Source organism: Nymphaea colorata, chromosome 4 (genome assembly GCF_008831285.2).
Source record: "Nymphaea colorata isolate Beijing-Zhang1983 chromosome 4, ASM883128v2, whole genome shotgun sequence".
Lineage (NCBI taxonomy): Eukaryota > Viridiplantae > Streptophyta > Magnoliopsida > Nymphaeales > Nymphaeaceae > Nymphaea > Nymphaea colorata.
The window spans coordinates 8,146,810-8,162,503 of NC_045141.1; the positions used below are offsets into that span (position 1 = coordinate 8,146,810).

At 37.6% G+C, this 15,694-nt stretch overlaps 1 protein-coding gene across 1 annotated transcript; it reads left to right on the forward strand.

Moving 5' to 3' along the window:
• Positions 1 to 12,789: 12,789 nt before the first annotated feature.
• LOC126410017 (uncharacterized) lies at positions 12,790 to 14,761 on the forward strand. Its single transcript, XM_050077537.1, has 3 exons — positions 12,790 to 13,007; positions 13,139 to 13,183; positions 14,503 to 14,761. The coding sequence occupies exons 1-3, from the start codon at positions 12,806 to 12,808 to the stop codon at positions 14,586 to 14,588; spliced, it is 333 nt and encodes a 110-aa protein (XP_049933494.1). The 5' UTR covers positions 12,790 to 12,805; the 3' UTR covers positions 14,589 to 14,761.
• The last annotated feature ends 933 nt before the right edge of the window (positions 14,762 to 15,694 follow it).

Below are 15,694 nucleotides of genomic sequence, written 5' to 3' on the forward strand. Positions count from 1 at the left end.
ACGACCAGTAGGCAGGACGAAGGTGACAGAGGCAGCTGCGGGCCTGTGGCAGGAGGGAGAGGGAGGCGATGCGTGGGTGCCCTAACGGGCAGAAAAATAAAACCGGCAAAATGTTTCCACCTCTCGCGGTGGAAACATTTTCCAAAAGAACATTTCCGGAAACGTGTTTAACGGTCATAATTTTCATTCCACGTTTGATGGAATGAGAAAAATTTTGAATATTTGAAAATTTTCTGCATGGCTACAAGATATTGCCAGGCCATCAAACGCCCCCTAGAGTTTTTTCCGGAACCCCGATCTCTTTTCTGTGAATTTTTTCCCGTTTTCTTTTGTCATATTTAGGAATGCCTAATTTGGAAGCATATTAAGAAATATTTGCAAGCTTTTCGACTTTTAAGAACCAAAAGCTGAACTGATGATTCCCTATGCAATCCATCTCCTGCAGTTAATAGAGGTAGGTTTCCAAGATAAGGATTGCTATACTCTCTACGACTGCCTTTCCAACCCATTTATACGTCTACCATCTACATTTTCCATTTATACATCAGTGGGATTTTTTATACGCCCTTTTTTGCATTGGGGGCATTTGTTTGATCTGAAATATGAATTAGTCCTCATTTTGCACACTAAATAAACATGTATAAACATTTAATGGGGTAACCTTTTTCATCGAATAGAAGACTTTTTTTTTTTTGTTTTCTATTGGTCATTGTCTAAATAAATAGTGGAAAGAAACCAAAAAGCTTCTTGTCTTTGTCTTTTTCGTTTCTTTTCTAGCTTCCTTCATACGATAGGCAATGATCAAACCACTTCAAATGTTAATTCAGACTTTTGATATGTGATTCTTTATGTGCATATACATTTTATTTCACCAATTTAATTTATATAAGTGAAATGAGTTGCGTTTTTTCGTTTTTTCATTTTTCGTTTTTTAAATATGTTTTTAAATTTTTAAATGGCATTTCATTTTCTCGCTTTTTTTTGCATTTTTTCAAAAATAATGCACTTTTCGTATACACACACAAAAGGACGCAGTGGCATCATCAATATCCTAGGTGAGAAAACATGCATTGCATCAGTAGGAGTTGGTGTCTAGTCATAGTACTAAGTTAAATCTTGATTTACGTTTTCCAATCACTAGGCTGTTCTTATCATGCTGAATCAGCCTTTGTGCACATATAACCAAACTGCTTATATGTGAGACTTTGTTCACAAATATTCGTCAGCTTTAATACCACAGTCCTTTTTGGGCATTGGTTCGGTGCCAAGGATACTTGATGGTCTCATGAAAATGTTTGCAATTCTGGTGGTGTGTGCAGCATCATGAAAGTTAACTGAGCAGGTCTGAGTTGGAACACATTGCAAAGGTAATTGTAAGATTCCTGGCTGGCTGAATCATTTTGACCTTTTGTCTATCACATAGTGGACCTCTGTAGGCATCTGGCTAGTGACTCTGGCTAACATGGGATTATATTTCTTAGCACATAGACTAAACAACCATTTTCCTTTTTCAAAAGAAATATGAAGATATTACTTGCGTGAACTATTTTGAGGTATAGTGCTTTTCATCATAAGCATAAAATTATTTGCAATAGTACTACTTGAGAGCTAGTCTTCAGAATGTGATCGTGTGTTGGTTTGTCTTTCTTTCTTTCTTTTTTTTTTTTGGTTGGGGGGGGGGTTGGGTTGTGTTGGGGGAGAGAGAGAGAGAGAGAGAATAAGCCTATTTAAAAGTATATAAGATGATAATGGTTTTGTTGTAACATGAGCCTGTTCGATGGTTTCTTCCTAATAAGTTGATCTTGGTTCTGTTGTATCAAGAAAATGCTTGATGCTTTCTTCCTAATAGGATGATATTGGTTCTACACCATACTTGGCGAGCACTTCAGGTAGACTTTTAGTTCATCCAAGTTGCCTTGTCATACTGGGTGAACTATGGTGGTAAAGAGTTTGAAGCAGTTGAGAACTGTGGAGGTAATCATCTACGTTGCATCGAGAAGAAAAAAGAACTTCAAAAAATTACTCAACAGGAAAATAGAAGGGAAAGTTGCAAAAGAAAGCATCTGTCTGTCTACTTTGAAATGCTTTTCCATGTTACCCCCAAATCAATGTTGTAAGAAGCGTATACCTCACACAAAAAAAAAAACGTGACTCAAAGCGTTTTTTAGAAAAAATGCCTTGTGGCAGGGCCTTGAGGTGCACACATCCCTGAAGCATGCACCTCAGTTAATATAGGTGTATGCCTCCATCCATGGTATGCTCCGTGCTTGAGGCATACGCCTCCGGGAAAGTGTTGAAAAAAGTAATGCTATATGTTTGTAATTTTCGAAATAAAGATAAGAACATTGTTTTTTTTCTTTACTTACTATTATATTTTTTTATGTATTATTGTTTTTATATGAAGGTAAAAGAATAATAAAAGATTTACAACATGGGAGTTTTGATGATGAAGCAACCGAAGAGGAAGATGAACTTATTCAATATATGGACGGTTCAAATGATGATCAATTGTCATCCATTACAGAATATGAAAATGATGAAGATACGATTGGCCAATCACCTACAAAAATAATTTGAACTTTGTTAAATATCACTTGATAATTACACAAATTGGTTACTATTTTAATTTTTGTACATATAGGCATTTCAATATGCTTATATTATTTTCCACCAATACTTGTTATTTACTTCTTCTCTTAATTGATATTATCATCTGAATTGTGGTTTTCCTAGTTTTGGTTATTTGTTTTTCAATGTATGTTATGACATTATGTTTGTTTGGATTTGCAAATTATTGTAGTTTGCATATATTGTGTATTAGTTCTTATTGATATACTTAGTATTGTAGTCGTTTTTTTCAGTTTTGTTGTTATTTTTATAAATATTATGTAATTCATGAACTTGTCTATGAAGCTACGCTTCAACTAATGCCTCACCTCCCCTCGCCTCATGAGAGGCTGAACGTGTCGCCTCACCTTATTGCCTTTTTCAACATTGCTCCAAATACCATCAAGTTGTTCCTCTTGAGAGTATGGTGCCACTTTTTCTTAGTAACTTGATCCGGTGACAACCAACTAGAAGTTTCTCTTGTTCTCTGCCTTCTTCCTCTGCAATACAATATGCATGATGCCGGTAGGTATGGTCATGAAGGGTTTGCATGCAATTGATGTCTAGCAATGTTAAAATGACTTGTACATGACCTAAAAAATCCTTAGATGAACTATAATGGGTCTCACCAGGCATGCCATCTATTTTCTCCCCTCCCCTGAATGGGGAGTAGCGTGAAGCCAAAAATTTGAGATTTGGATATTAGAAAAATTGCAAGAGAAAGGGATCCGCCTACTGGTATGTGGTCTAACCATGTCTCCCCGCCTTTAACATGGATAATTGGGCCTAAGACTAAGCATTTCTCAAAAGTTGTACAAGTCATTTGATCAATGCATTATATATGTTTGTGCATAAGGGTTTGAAATTTGATTTTGAAGTTCATTTGCACTAAATTTTGAACAATCAACGTTTTGACCTTGTTTTAGATCAAATGAAATGGATTTTAAACAAGTTATTTGAAAATCTAATTGGTTTTGACAAGTTATTTAGAAGTTCAACTTGTTTAGAAATTTAGGCAAATTCTTTTGAATTTTGGCAAAATTGAAAATTATTCACAATTGATTCTAGTTGGGATCATTGATTTTATCTAAAAATTTGAGAGTTTAAGAAATTTGGTTGGAAATTATATTTGTAAATTGAGGATTTGATTTGTAAATAGTTGAAAATTGGAGTTTTAGTTCATGAACTTGAAGTTAATAAGCAATCTTGGATCAAAATTTTGAACTTAGTTTAAAGTAAATTAAAAAATGAACCTGACTTAAATAGTTGATTTACCTGTAAAAAATGGATCAATTGATCAAATTTGAAAATTGGCTGATCAAAAGATAGGAATTTTTAATTGAAATTGTACCAAGTTCTCTTTTATAGAAGATTGTAAAATTTTCAAATAAAGCTTGTTTTTGGAAAAATAGGGATTCCAATGTTTTATAGAAAATTTTTATGTTCCAAATATATTTGTTGGCAAGATTGATAGGATTCTTGTATTTTCTTTTCAAAACTAAGTGAGATTCCAAATTCTTTGTTGCAATATAGCTCGGTCATGTTTTGTAACTTGAATTGGTTGACTTACTTTCTAGAGATGGTGCATGTGTGTGTGAATTAGATAAGTGAATGCATGCATGAATTAAGAAAATAAACTATATGTGTGCATACATTATTCACTCTCACTAACTCTCCATGCATCTACACGTGTTAATTTTTTATTCCATCATACATGCATTCATGAAATAAAGAGCAAATTTATATTAAATTGGATAAGTAGTACAATGTCTATGCTATACTTGGTATTGAATCAAGTATAACTACTACAATGCAGTCCATAAGCTTGACATAGATAAAATTCTTAAACTTGAAAGTGAAATCTGAACATTGAATGAAAAATCCCAGTTTTAGAATGGGAAAAACGTGGAAAAGCTCCACTTCCTCATGTTAAAATGATTATAAAACAGACCATGTACTGATTTATTGGTTGCAAATTAAGAAATGTCTACTTTGGCGATCTGTCTTCAAAGTAAAATGTAATTTGATAGATTAAATCTTGAAATTGATGAAACATATATACATATTTTGAATATATACATCTATTTTTCCATTAAAGTACATGTTGGAATGCAAATCAGATCTTAGAAGCAATGTTTACTCCAAATTTGGTTTTAAATCTAAGGCTATGAAAATTAGCATAGAATGTTGAGAGAATTTGACAAAGTTTCTTTTGCCAGTTTTGTGAATTTTAATTACAGCTTTTGGCTGAAATTTTGTGACATTTGAAAACCAAACCAATTGCAAAATTGAAAAATGTGAAGTCGAAATCATGAATATCAGCAATATTAGAAGCTACTCTGTACAGTGCTGATTAGAAAGACTAGGGATTCGGTCTAATTTCATAGACATTGACAAATTAGTAGCTTCCTTTGAGCAGAAACAAGTATTTTAGGATCTCAAACTTGATGTTTGAAGATTCTTTGAAAAATCAAATTCTAGGTTTTAAAAATACATATATATACACTCAATCAGCCTGATTTCAAATTTTTAATCAGCTAAATCTTGTAGTTTTGAGCCATCAAGATTCATTGTTGGAAGCAATCTCCTTTAGATTAACTTAAGGATGTGACCCTTAACCTAATCTTGAAAGAATAATAGCCATTTTCATATGAGATGATATATATATATATAGACACACACACACATTCGTATATATACATAAATGTTGCTTTTTCAATTAAAAAGATTGAGTAAAGGGCCACATAACACATGAACAGTGATAGTTTATGGATGGGATTTTTACATCAAAGGCGTTGAAGGCATGGCCTCTAACCTCCTTGACCACCTCTCTCAAAAGAAACTACAGAAAATTACGAGAAATATAGATTGAAATGGAAGAAGATCAGTGGATCATCTCAACCAATTATTCATTATGTAAGGATGGATCTCATCTATAATAATGAATCTGCCCCTCATAAGCTTTTGAGAATGGAAAATGCATGCATTGCAACATTTAAATAAAAATTCTCTCTCATTTGGTCACTAACTCAACCAACCAGAAAAAGAGCAGAGGCAGTGGCGTTCTCGGAGCTGCGGAGGAGGTGGAGCCTGCTCAGGAAGAGCTTGCCGGTGGTGAGGTTTTTGTGGGCGGTGATGGGGTAGCTAGCATCCCACGATTCACCAGAAAGCTCATTGGAGTGATGTGTGGGTTGCCTGAAGAGTGGCTCCTCTCATTAGGAGAGCTCCACCTGTGGGTGGTAGAGATGCTGCCGTGGACTGATAGCTATGGCAGTGTTTGGATGGGCAGTGGAACTCAGGCAATGGTCACCGGTTTCAAGTGGGGCACTGCCCCTACACAAGTAGTTCAGAACAAGGAACGAGACAACATTAATGCAGGAATTAATGAACTTATTAAATAACAGAGAGAAAGTAGAGGGTGCCATGTTGACATGGGACAATGTGATGCTGATGTGGTGCCAAGGTGGAAGGTGTGGGGGCTAACTGGGTGCTAGGCTAGAACCTGCACAAAGAAAGGCCAGCTTAAGGAGCTAGCACCGCATGGACTGGCAAGTGACTGGGAGAGGAGCACGGCCCTTGGTTTGGTTGGGCCAATAATGGCAATGTAGGTAGTCGATGGCAGAGAGTGTGTGTGTCCTAAGAAGCTAGCAGTTTGGGTCAAACCTCGGGTGGCATGTTGCTATAGTGGCTGGTCCACGGTGGCCAGTTCAGTCTGAGTCATCCTAGAAGCTGGGCAGATAGCCTAGGGCAGCAAATCAGCCCTCTAAGTGATCAAATGTGGTAAAAAAAAAAAAAGAATGAATTTGGATCAGCTGGCATACCCATGCCATGTGGCAATCTCTGGGGTCTGCTAGTGGCATCCTTGGAAACTGGCTGGTCCTACATGGCATTGGGCAGGTCAGGCCCTAGCTATTTATTGGCCAGGTTGCCTTTATGCACGCCAACTTCCCTCCCCAGTTGGCAAAGGGCGCCAAGGTGGAGGGCATTAATAGTTCCACGCAGAATTTGGGGGTGATGTCTAGTCCACTATGGAGGAGCCAGGAGGTCGACCTCTTGAGCGGCCCCATCTAGGCCAAGCAGCCATATAGGTGAAGGAAAACTTTGAAATTCTTGAGCACGCACATGCACAATCAGTGAACTCTAATACGATGTTGCCAAAGATGGAGAGTTAAAAACAAGGGAGAAACAAACATTTGTTTTTGATCAATGCTTAAATTGAAAGGGGTTGTATGGGATTCTAAATGTAAGTGAACACGAATAAATCACTCTCAATTCTAAGTCCAAATGCACACAACACTATTAAATGGTTCTGAACCAAAGTACTCTACTTAGAGGTTTGCATGAATCTATAGCAACCATTTGGATTGACATCTCGCATAGTGTTCAAAATCAACAGTGATATTTTTTGCAGATATGAACATTTATGCATTTGGATCTTGGTTTGGGATATGGTTCTGAGATTCAAATCATGATATCCATAGAAGATTCTAGATGATAGGTATGGGCATGGATCTAAGATTCAGATCAAGATCTAAATCCTTCGAAAGTTTCTACAAAATGGATCTTAAGAGATTTTGATTAGAATTCTAGATAATAGTTCGTAGATCTAAAAATGTTGATGTAAACATTGTAATTGATGCTTCAAATACCATAACGTCAAGTATGTCTAGCATATAGACTAAGTACAAAATGACATTATTGCAGATGAAATTTTTGTTTTACCCTTGGGCATGGGAAAGAGATTTAAAATGAAATGACTTTTTACCCTTGGGTGAAGATTTGGACCATCTATTATGTGTAGGTTCATGTAGAAAATATGGATTAGAAAAAAATTGATTGGTTTACTCCTTGTGTAGATTTTGAACTCAAATAAGCATAAATCATGGATTTGACTTTGCTTAAAGCTCTAGGAATCAAAGAAAGCCATAAACTAATGTATATGAGACATATGTCCTATGTTTGTGTAGAATAATATGGCTTAAAAGAAAATGACTGTTGTGTCCCTATGTGTAATTCTGAAGCTCCGGGTGAGTTTGGCAAATCTGATTAGACCAGTCTATATGCCTATTTCTAGATTGACTTTAGTTAAAATATAACTAAAAAACCCTCCAACATTCTTGTAAAAATCAAATTTTCTAAAATTTACAAGCTGTGAATCTCATATATATAAAGAGAAACATAGAAGGTTTTCAAAAATTAGGTTATGATCGTCATCTTCACTAGCTGAGTTGCGGGCCTTAGATCAGCCATTTACTGGTAAGGATATGTTGAAAGATCAGAAAGTTTTGCTCTGAGTTAACTGAATTAAGCTTGATAGATGTTTACAGAGTGTAGCAAGTATTATGAATGAGTTCCGGACCTTCAATACTGAATTGAACTCAACTTGGGTATGAATAAACTCAAACCCAAAAACTAAGAAAAGATAGATTCATACATGATAAATACGATTTTGGCTCAATTATAGCTCACTCTATTAGGTTGAGGTCAAATTCAGCTTAAATCCAAAAGAGAGAGAGAGAGAGAGAAAGAAAATGAGCTTTAGGACCTTCCAAACTAAGATGAACTCAGATGGCTTCATAAATGAACTCAAACAAAACTAAAAGAAGATAGATTTATACATGACAAACATGATCCTAGCTCGGTTTCAGCTCACTCCACTAGGTTGAGCTCAAATGCCTTAAAAACAAAAAAGAGAGTGAAGTTCGGACCTTTGGAACAAAATTGAACTCAAACCAAGATGAATAAACTCAAACCAAACTAAGGGAGGATAAATTTATAAATGATAAATATGATTCTAGTTTGGTTTGAGCTAACTCAACTCGGTTGCACTATAACTTAATTCAAACAATGCTAAATAGGGGAGAGAGTGGCCTAGTGGAAATCTGTGAATAACTTTGAAACTAAAATGTGAGCTTGGTAACTCAAAGTAAGTAAAATAATAATTTTTTCCCACTAAAGCAAACCTATCCTGAATTTAGTTAGACTTAATAATATATAGTCGAGCTAAAAATTGTAGTTCTCGGTTCTGGTGAGCTGACTCATAGGGAAAGCTGACTTAAACTGGTAAAAATGGTTGGTGAGATGACTTTAAATACTCTTAGAGACTTGTACAGCTAAGAATTACTCAATTTATGTTTGTTTTAAATCATTACTAAGATTTCTAAGTTTTTCTTATATTAGGGACAAAATGGTCATTTGACATGGTTGCGACAACTTAGGTGATCCTAGTCTAGGTATTAGATGTCTAAATAGGTAAGTTTGACCCTGGTTTTCTATGGTTAGCCCCTGCATTTGAAATCATTTTTTAAAAGCTCAGTTCAAAACCTCCATGTATGAGGTAAAATGGTCATTTGGTCATGGTGAAAATTTTTTAGAGTTCAAAAGACTTCCTGAGGTGCTTTTGAGGTTCAATTTGTGGGCGTGCCAAATTTCACTAAGTTTTTGAGCTTTCGTAGGAGCACTAAGAACACTGGTACTCTCATTAAGTGACATTTTAATCAATCTGTGCGCTCAAATTTAAAATTGGTATTCCATATCTCTCAAAAATCAGTTCAAAAGTTACTATGACAATGTCTAGATATGAACACTCCATGAGCGACTGAAAATCTAAAATGTGTGCTCAATCTAAAACAGAATTACTGAATTGAAAGCAAGAATAGTAAGTTCATGCACTTAAGAATCTGATCGTAACTCAATTTGGTCTAACTCACTCGAATCAGTGGAAAATGATGATCAAACATGAGGAAATGGGAAAAACAAGGTGTCATTTCTTAAAATGATTGTCCTAACACTAGAAATGAGACTTCAAAAATGGAAATGGAGCTGGAGATAATATGCTTATGCTGAGGAGATCTTATTGTTGGTCTAGTCAATTCTGCATGTGTTTTGATGACAAGAAACGATTGAAAAATGAGGGAAATTACCTATTTCTAGATCATTTCTGACCAAATGTAAGCTAATAAAGTTGTTTGGGTGTTTCCATTGACTTATACAAATGGAAATAACCCCAATTGCTTAGTAATACAACTCTCAGGACTTCCATAGTTATTTGCAAAGCCAGAGAAAATGGATAAAATGAGTTGATCGGGAGCAAAATGTTCATTTTCTATGTGATGATGACTTGAGTGATATGGATACTGGAGTTAGATACATATGATGTATGATTTGCTTTGGTGTAGTTCATGGACCTTATATTTGAAATTCTTTTGGAAGAATCAGTTAAATATCCCATTTAAGAAGGGTAAAATAGTCATTTTTAACCAACTCTTAGCACAGTTTGGCTCATGCTATAGAAAGGCTGTAAACTAGGACAATTGGTATAACTAAAGGCCTAATTAGACAACACCCAGAGAACCTGTAGATGGTTCATTTGGGGGGATTCAAGAGATGGGAGGCATGATCATGCAGTGAGGTGGTTCTCCTTGTGCTTACCTTTAGAGGAGGATGGGGCTGGTTTGAAAGATTTGAGTAGCCTTAATAATGCTTGGATGATTTAGTTGACACTCAAGGCCAAGTTAATGGACTCCTTTTGGTGATACTACTTGTGTTGACAGAAGTATTTGCACAACCATAGCCTTTGGTTGCAGGTCTCATGTGGGGATGGGAGGAAATTTCTCATCTTGTCTCTTAGAAAGTGATTAACGTCTTATCAGAATAGTGTGGTTGGGGTCTGCTGTGCTATTTTTTTCAATGTTTGGAACCTCCAACATCTGTAAACTATAAGCAGAAGCTGGTGGGGGTGATTCACTCATAGAATTCTTGGGATGTGCAAGATTTTTGGGTCTTTGGATTCCTTTAGCTATGAGGAGTGTTCGTTTGGTGACAAATAGAGACACTTTGTTATGGTCTGATTCAGTTGTGAGTAGTCTGAAACTCTTAATTGAGTGTATATATATGAGTGCGTTAAAGTGAAGATTGTGAGGCATGTGAGGGGAGCCATAGTATATAGAAACGACTCAATGGAGTGCACAAAGTGGACATCATATATTGCTCTGAAAGGCAGGACTTTCACCCAAGATCGCATAGAAAATTTTGGAGTTCCACTTGCCAATTGGTGTCCTCTTTGTGAGAAGGAAGAGGAATTGATAGCCCATGTGTTCATTCATTGGTCTTTGGCGTGATCCATCAGGAAAGTCATCGGTTGCAAGTATAATGTAATGGTGAAATTCAAACAGTCTACGATAGTCCTTATGAGTCCTGGTGCTGGGGCATTAAATTTAGCTAGAAGGGGATGGTGTTTATGCTTTCCAAAGGTTATCTGGAAGCTCTGGCTATGAAGGAATAAAAGGGTGCATGATGGGGATGTAGTGCCGAAATATGTTCAGTGCAAACCTTTGTGGGAAGATTGTTAAACAATTGATGATAAATGCATGTTGGGGGTTGGCGAGTAAGTAGGAGATTTTGGCTTGGTTGGAATCTGGCATTCATCATGATCCTTAGCCATCATTTGATGGTTTCAGTCTGATCATAAACTTTGCCTGCAGATGGATTGGAGACTCTCATAAGGTAGGGTACTGGGTGAAAAAGTGAGGATGTGGGGTTTTTGATTCTGGAGTTTGTTATGTCCCAGCCAGACTATGTTAGGGTGCCAAGGAGATCTAAGTTGGAATTCCTTGTAGCCTACCATGATTTAATGGGGTGGTTCGAATTTCAGCGGCTCCCATAGGCTGGAGGAATGCATGGTTTCACTGCATGAAAGAGGTTGATTAAATGCGTCACGGATATGGGGATCATGTTCCTTCAAGGAAGATTTTTGTTCTGGTGCATTGCAATCCTGCGTTTGAGGTAGTGAAAGTCTCGCATCGCTGCATTGATTTGCATTCTTCTGTTGAATGGTCGATTCCTTAAAGGTGTCCATGTTGGTTATTTTTTCTGTACATTCTTTTAATTTTGTTGAACTAATTGAGAGACTGCTCCTCCCAGCCGTTTATTAAGCAAAGCAATTTTGAGCTCATATTTGAATCTAGGACCATTTGATAGATTCAGATCTAAGGATCCAGAGTTGATTTTTAACACTTCGATCTTAGATCCAAGGATTTTCAAAAATGCAGTTTCTAGTATGGGTGAACGTGAGCTGAGTCGAGCCCAAGCTTGGTCAGCTCGAACTCCGCTTGCCTTCTATATTGCACAACTCGAGCTCGAATTAAGTTATATAATGTCAACTCGAGCTCGGCTCAATCAAGCGTGTCAGAGCTAGATCTCATTTAACTAGCATATAAGCGTGTCATTTATATGCTATGGCAAAATATGGCAGCAAGCATGCTGCTGCTATGGAAGAGATGAAGCAGAGTATATGCAGAAAAAGAGAAATCATATGAGATATTTGGATTTTGAGTTTTGGGTTTTCAAGGAACTTCGCTCATGCTCAGCGCTGAATGAAGGTTTCAGATCGCTTGCTAGAACGAGGGTTTCATGAACCTGAAAGCCCTCGCTCCAGCGCCACCCTTTGCTGAGCGAGGCTTTCTGATTAATCTGAAACCCCTTGCTGTGTGAGGCTTTCAGATTGATTTGAAACCCTTTGCTTTGCTGGGCGAGGGTTTCATCCCTCACTCGCTGCGAATGAGGGTGTTTTGAAACCCTTGCTTGTTGGAGCAAGGTTCTGAAGAAAGAAACCCTTGCTCCAGTGAATGAGGGTTTTAGATTCCAAAGCTCCAGTGAACGAGGGTTTCATCCCTCACTCGTTGCGGGCGAAGGTGTTCTGAAACCACGTTTGTTGAAGCCAGGGTTTTGAAGAAACCCTCGGTCCAATGAGCGACCCTCGACTTAGAGTTAGAGAGAGAGAGAGAGAGAGAGAGGCATACCTTGACAGGCTTTACAGCAGCAAATGAGAAGGGCAACGGTGGTATTGGGCATTTGGATGAGACGCTTTTCATTTGGATGAAGCATTGGTGAAGAAAGAGAAGAGAGAGAACCACAGGATGGCATGAAACGTGAAATGGAAAAAACGAAATAACTACTACTTTTGCTCAAGCAGAGTCGAGCTTAAAAAAATCGAGTTCAATGAATTCAAACTCAGCTCGACTAAAAAAAGAATTGAAAAATGAGCTCGAGTTTGGCTCGTTCATTAAAATAGTTGGCTCAAACTCGATTTTGAGTCGAGGTTTAACGAGCCATGCTCAGCTCGTTGTTCACCTAATATAAACCGTGTTTGGTAATGCAAAGCTTGCATCCTCGCCCTCTCTCTCTCTCGGCCCTGACCATGGCAGTGTCTTTTTTTTTTCCGGATCTCCTCGTCATCACAAGCAAAGGGCATATTCTATGGCTGAGCTCTCTCTTTTCAATGGTGGGGGCTGTTTTTTTTTTTTCTACTGATCTCCTCTTCATCATCACAGACGAAGGGCATCTTTTGTGGGTGAGTTCTCTCTTTTCATGTGTCTGCAGATATACTCGGAGATGGTCAGGCAAGTCATCTCCCCCCCTCTCCCTCTCCCTCCCTCTATCCCTCTCCCTCCCTCCCTCTCCTTCTCTTTCTCTCTGTCTGAAATCATCAATAGTGCCAATGGTTTTTATTTCTCTTTCTTGAAATCCTCAGGCTCATCAAAAGTGTTGAAGTTCCCTGCACTTAGGAGTGTTAAAGGTAGTGCCTAAAGAGGGCTTGGAGCTCTCATCTCCTTCTACTGAGCTTCAACATATCTCTCTTTCTCTCTCTCTTTGCCTCTCTCAAAACGCTATTTCTGAAACCATTGCATTGCCAAAAGTTTATTTTCGTAGTGTTCTTTGGTGGAGAGAAAGGGCCATGGACAGCCGATAGTTTCAATTGCTTTTTGAAAGATGTTGAGAATCATATCTTCTAGTTGGTTTAAGGTGGGGAGAAAGGGCCATGGCAGGAGATAGGTCCATAATGTGAGATCCGCGCAAGTGATCAGATGGGGGTGGCTCGATTTCTAGTCCATGGATTTCTCTCCACACAGATTTGAAATTTGTGGATTAGAGATCCACAGTTTGTTTTGTCGTGGACCTTCTGAGTAGATCCAACCTTGGCCGAATCTCATCTCAATCATCATTTGTCAGGCTGAGAGCTATGAAACAAGTCCACTGTAGTTCAAAACTATCCAAAATCACCTACTTGATTGACAGGCATAGCTTTAGTAGCAGCTTTATCTACCTGAAGTCGTGTGGACCAGAAATTAATTAACAAATAGGAAGCAAGACCTTCCGACCCAACAGACCAATGAGACTATCCAATCCAATGGGCTTTGCGGGATGCTCATGCTGGACACCTGACTCAACTAGAGCTTGACTCGAGCAGTAGCTCATGCAGGAAAGTTCGACACCTCTCATGCTTGACTCCAATCCCGATGTTCTCACGAAGAGAAGAAAATGCTGCCCTCTGTCTTTGACCGCTTTACGAAACAGAAATCCCCCTAACGCGGCCCGGGCCTTCCACGAAGATTTGACTTGAATCTATGTCTTCAAAGCCTTTGTTTCGGAGGCCAAGCATTGGGAACCCCAATTTTGATCTTTGGAAAACAGGAGCTGTGGAGAGGTTCCAATGCAATGTCTGTTGTTTCAAGCTCTTCATTGAAGTTTCCATCGATACTTCTTTCTCTGCCAAAAGGACCTTTCTCTGATTCAGGTCTCCGGTTGGGCACGTGGAATCCACTCACCATCTTTTTCCATTCGTGAAAGAGACCTGAAAACTGTTCGGTCATTTTCACTCGGTCCTCTCGTAGCCTTGTAGCATTGGAAAGAACTAGGTAAACTAGTGTTTCTTCGACCAGATCTAGGGCTGGATACCAAAAATTGTATGTCATTAGTCCTTTTGAAAAGACAAAACAAAATAGCAATTCTTTAGGAATTCGGGCCGGCACGAGTGATCCTCGAGTCTGTGGTTACCTCCAAACGAAGGGGCTTGAGTTCCAGAAGTCTCATGTTCTATCTTTTTCTTTTGGCAAGGTGGTGCATGCTATCTGCTCGGGAAGCTGCTAGGCGATAGCTACAGGAAAGCCGGTCATCCAAGCTGCAAGGGAGGGATGATTTGATAAGGCCCTTCCACTAGTTCTCCGTACCAGCTTCTTCTACATATACCGCAGTTGTAGCACCTAAAGTCTCCGAGATCCAAAGTAATCAAACACGGCCTGAGGTTTCTCTTTTGGATCTAATTTGAACTAAACTCCTTCTATTTTGAACAAAGTTTTGACAATGAAAATGTGACGCAATTCATGATTCATGGTAATTGGCTTCTGCACCTTTTTATAGTAATAACACAAATTTATTTGTGGAGTCTTTGTTGGGGTCTTCTTTTTGCTTATGATTTCAAACTAATACAATCTTATTGCAATTTATCTAAGGACTGTGCTTTTTAATTTAAACGGTAAAATGAAGGCATGAAGTAAAATTCCTATTTTAAAAAGTGAAATGTTAGCTGTAGTCATAAAAAGTAATTTTGTGATAAGAGGATCGTATTAAAACAAAGAAATCAGCTTGGCTCCCCATATCAGTGGATGTTAGATTGAAATCCGTATTTGATAGTTTTTACAAAAAACATGTTATTTAAAAAAATATGATGTGGTCCACTTTTAAAATTATATAAAAGGTAGGCCTGGAAATGAAATTTTTTTGGAATTTATTTAAAGCACCAAAAACGTTTTTTCTTTGAAAATGCTTTGCTTTAGTTTTTTGTCAAATGCAATAAATGAACGTGTTTGACACATAATTACCGACAAACATTTGATCCAGAGAATATCTTTCAATAAATAGGCAACAGCAAAATTATTTAGGAGAAATTAAATGGTGTTTTCCAAATTCTCCCGTCCCTTTAAAGAATGTGATGGTCTTTTTACATCAGCAGATGTGGGTTGAATCGGCCATCCTGCCAATACGATGCAAGGACAATAATTATCATGTTTCTTCTTTTTGTCATATTTAAAATTAATGAAATTAGTTTGAATTATTCTTTAATTCAAGAATTTTAAAAATAAGGTGACAGACCGATACGTCCCATGTATTCAAAGGAACACCATCCATGTAAAACAATTAGATATTTCAACACATGGAGCATAGGTATGGTTACCTGTATCTACCTCTAGATACCCATTTTTATTTGGATTTGGTATTTACTGAAGAAGTCAAAGTAACAATGAACCCA

Excerpts from the sequence above, each read along its gene's own strand:
- LOC126410017 (XM_050077537.1), top strand. The coding sequence starts at position 12,806 with ATGGCAGTGTCTTTTTTTTTTCCGGATCTCCTCGTCATCACAAGCAAA. Across the intron at positions 13,008-13,138 it reads ATATACTCGGAGATGGTCAG|GCTCATCAAAAGTGTTGAAG; the intron begins GCAAGTCATCTC and ends TGAAATCCTCAG. Across the intron at positions 13,184-14,502 it reads TGCACTTAGGAGTGTTAAAG|GTGGTGCATGCTATCTGCTC; the intron begins GTAGTGCCTAAA and ends TCTTTTGGCAAG.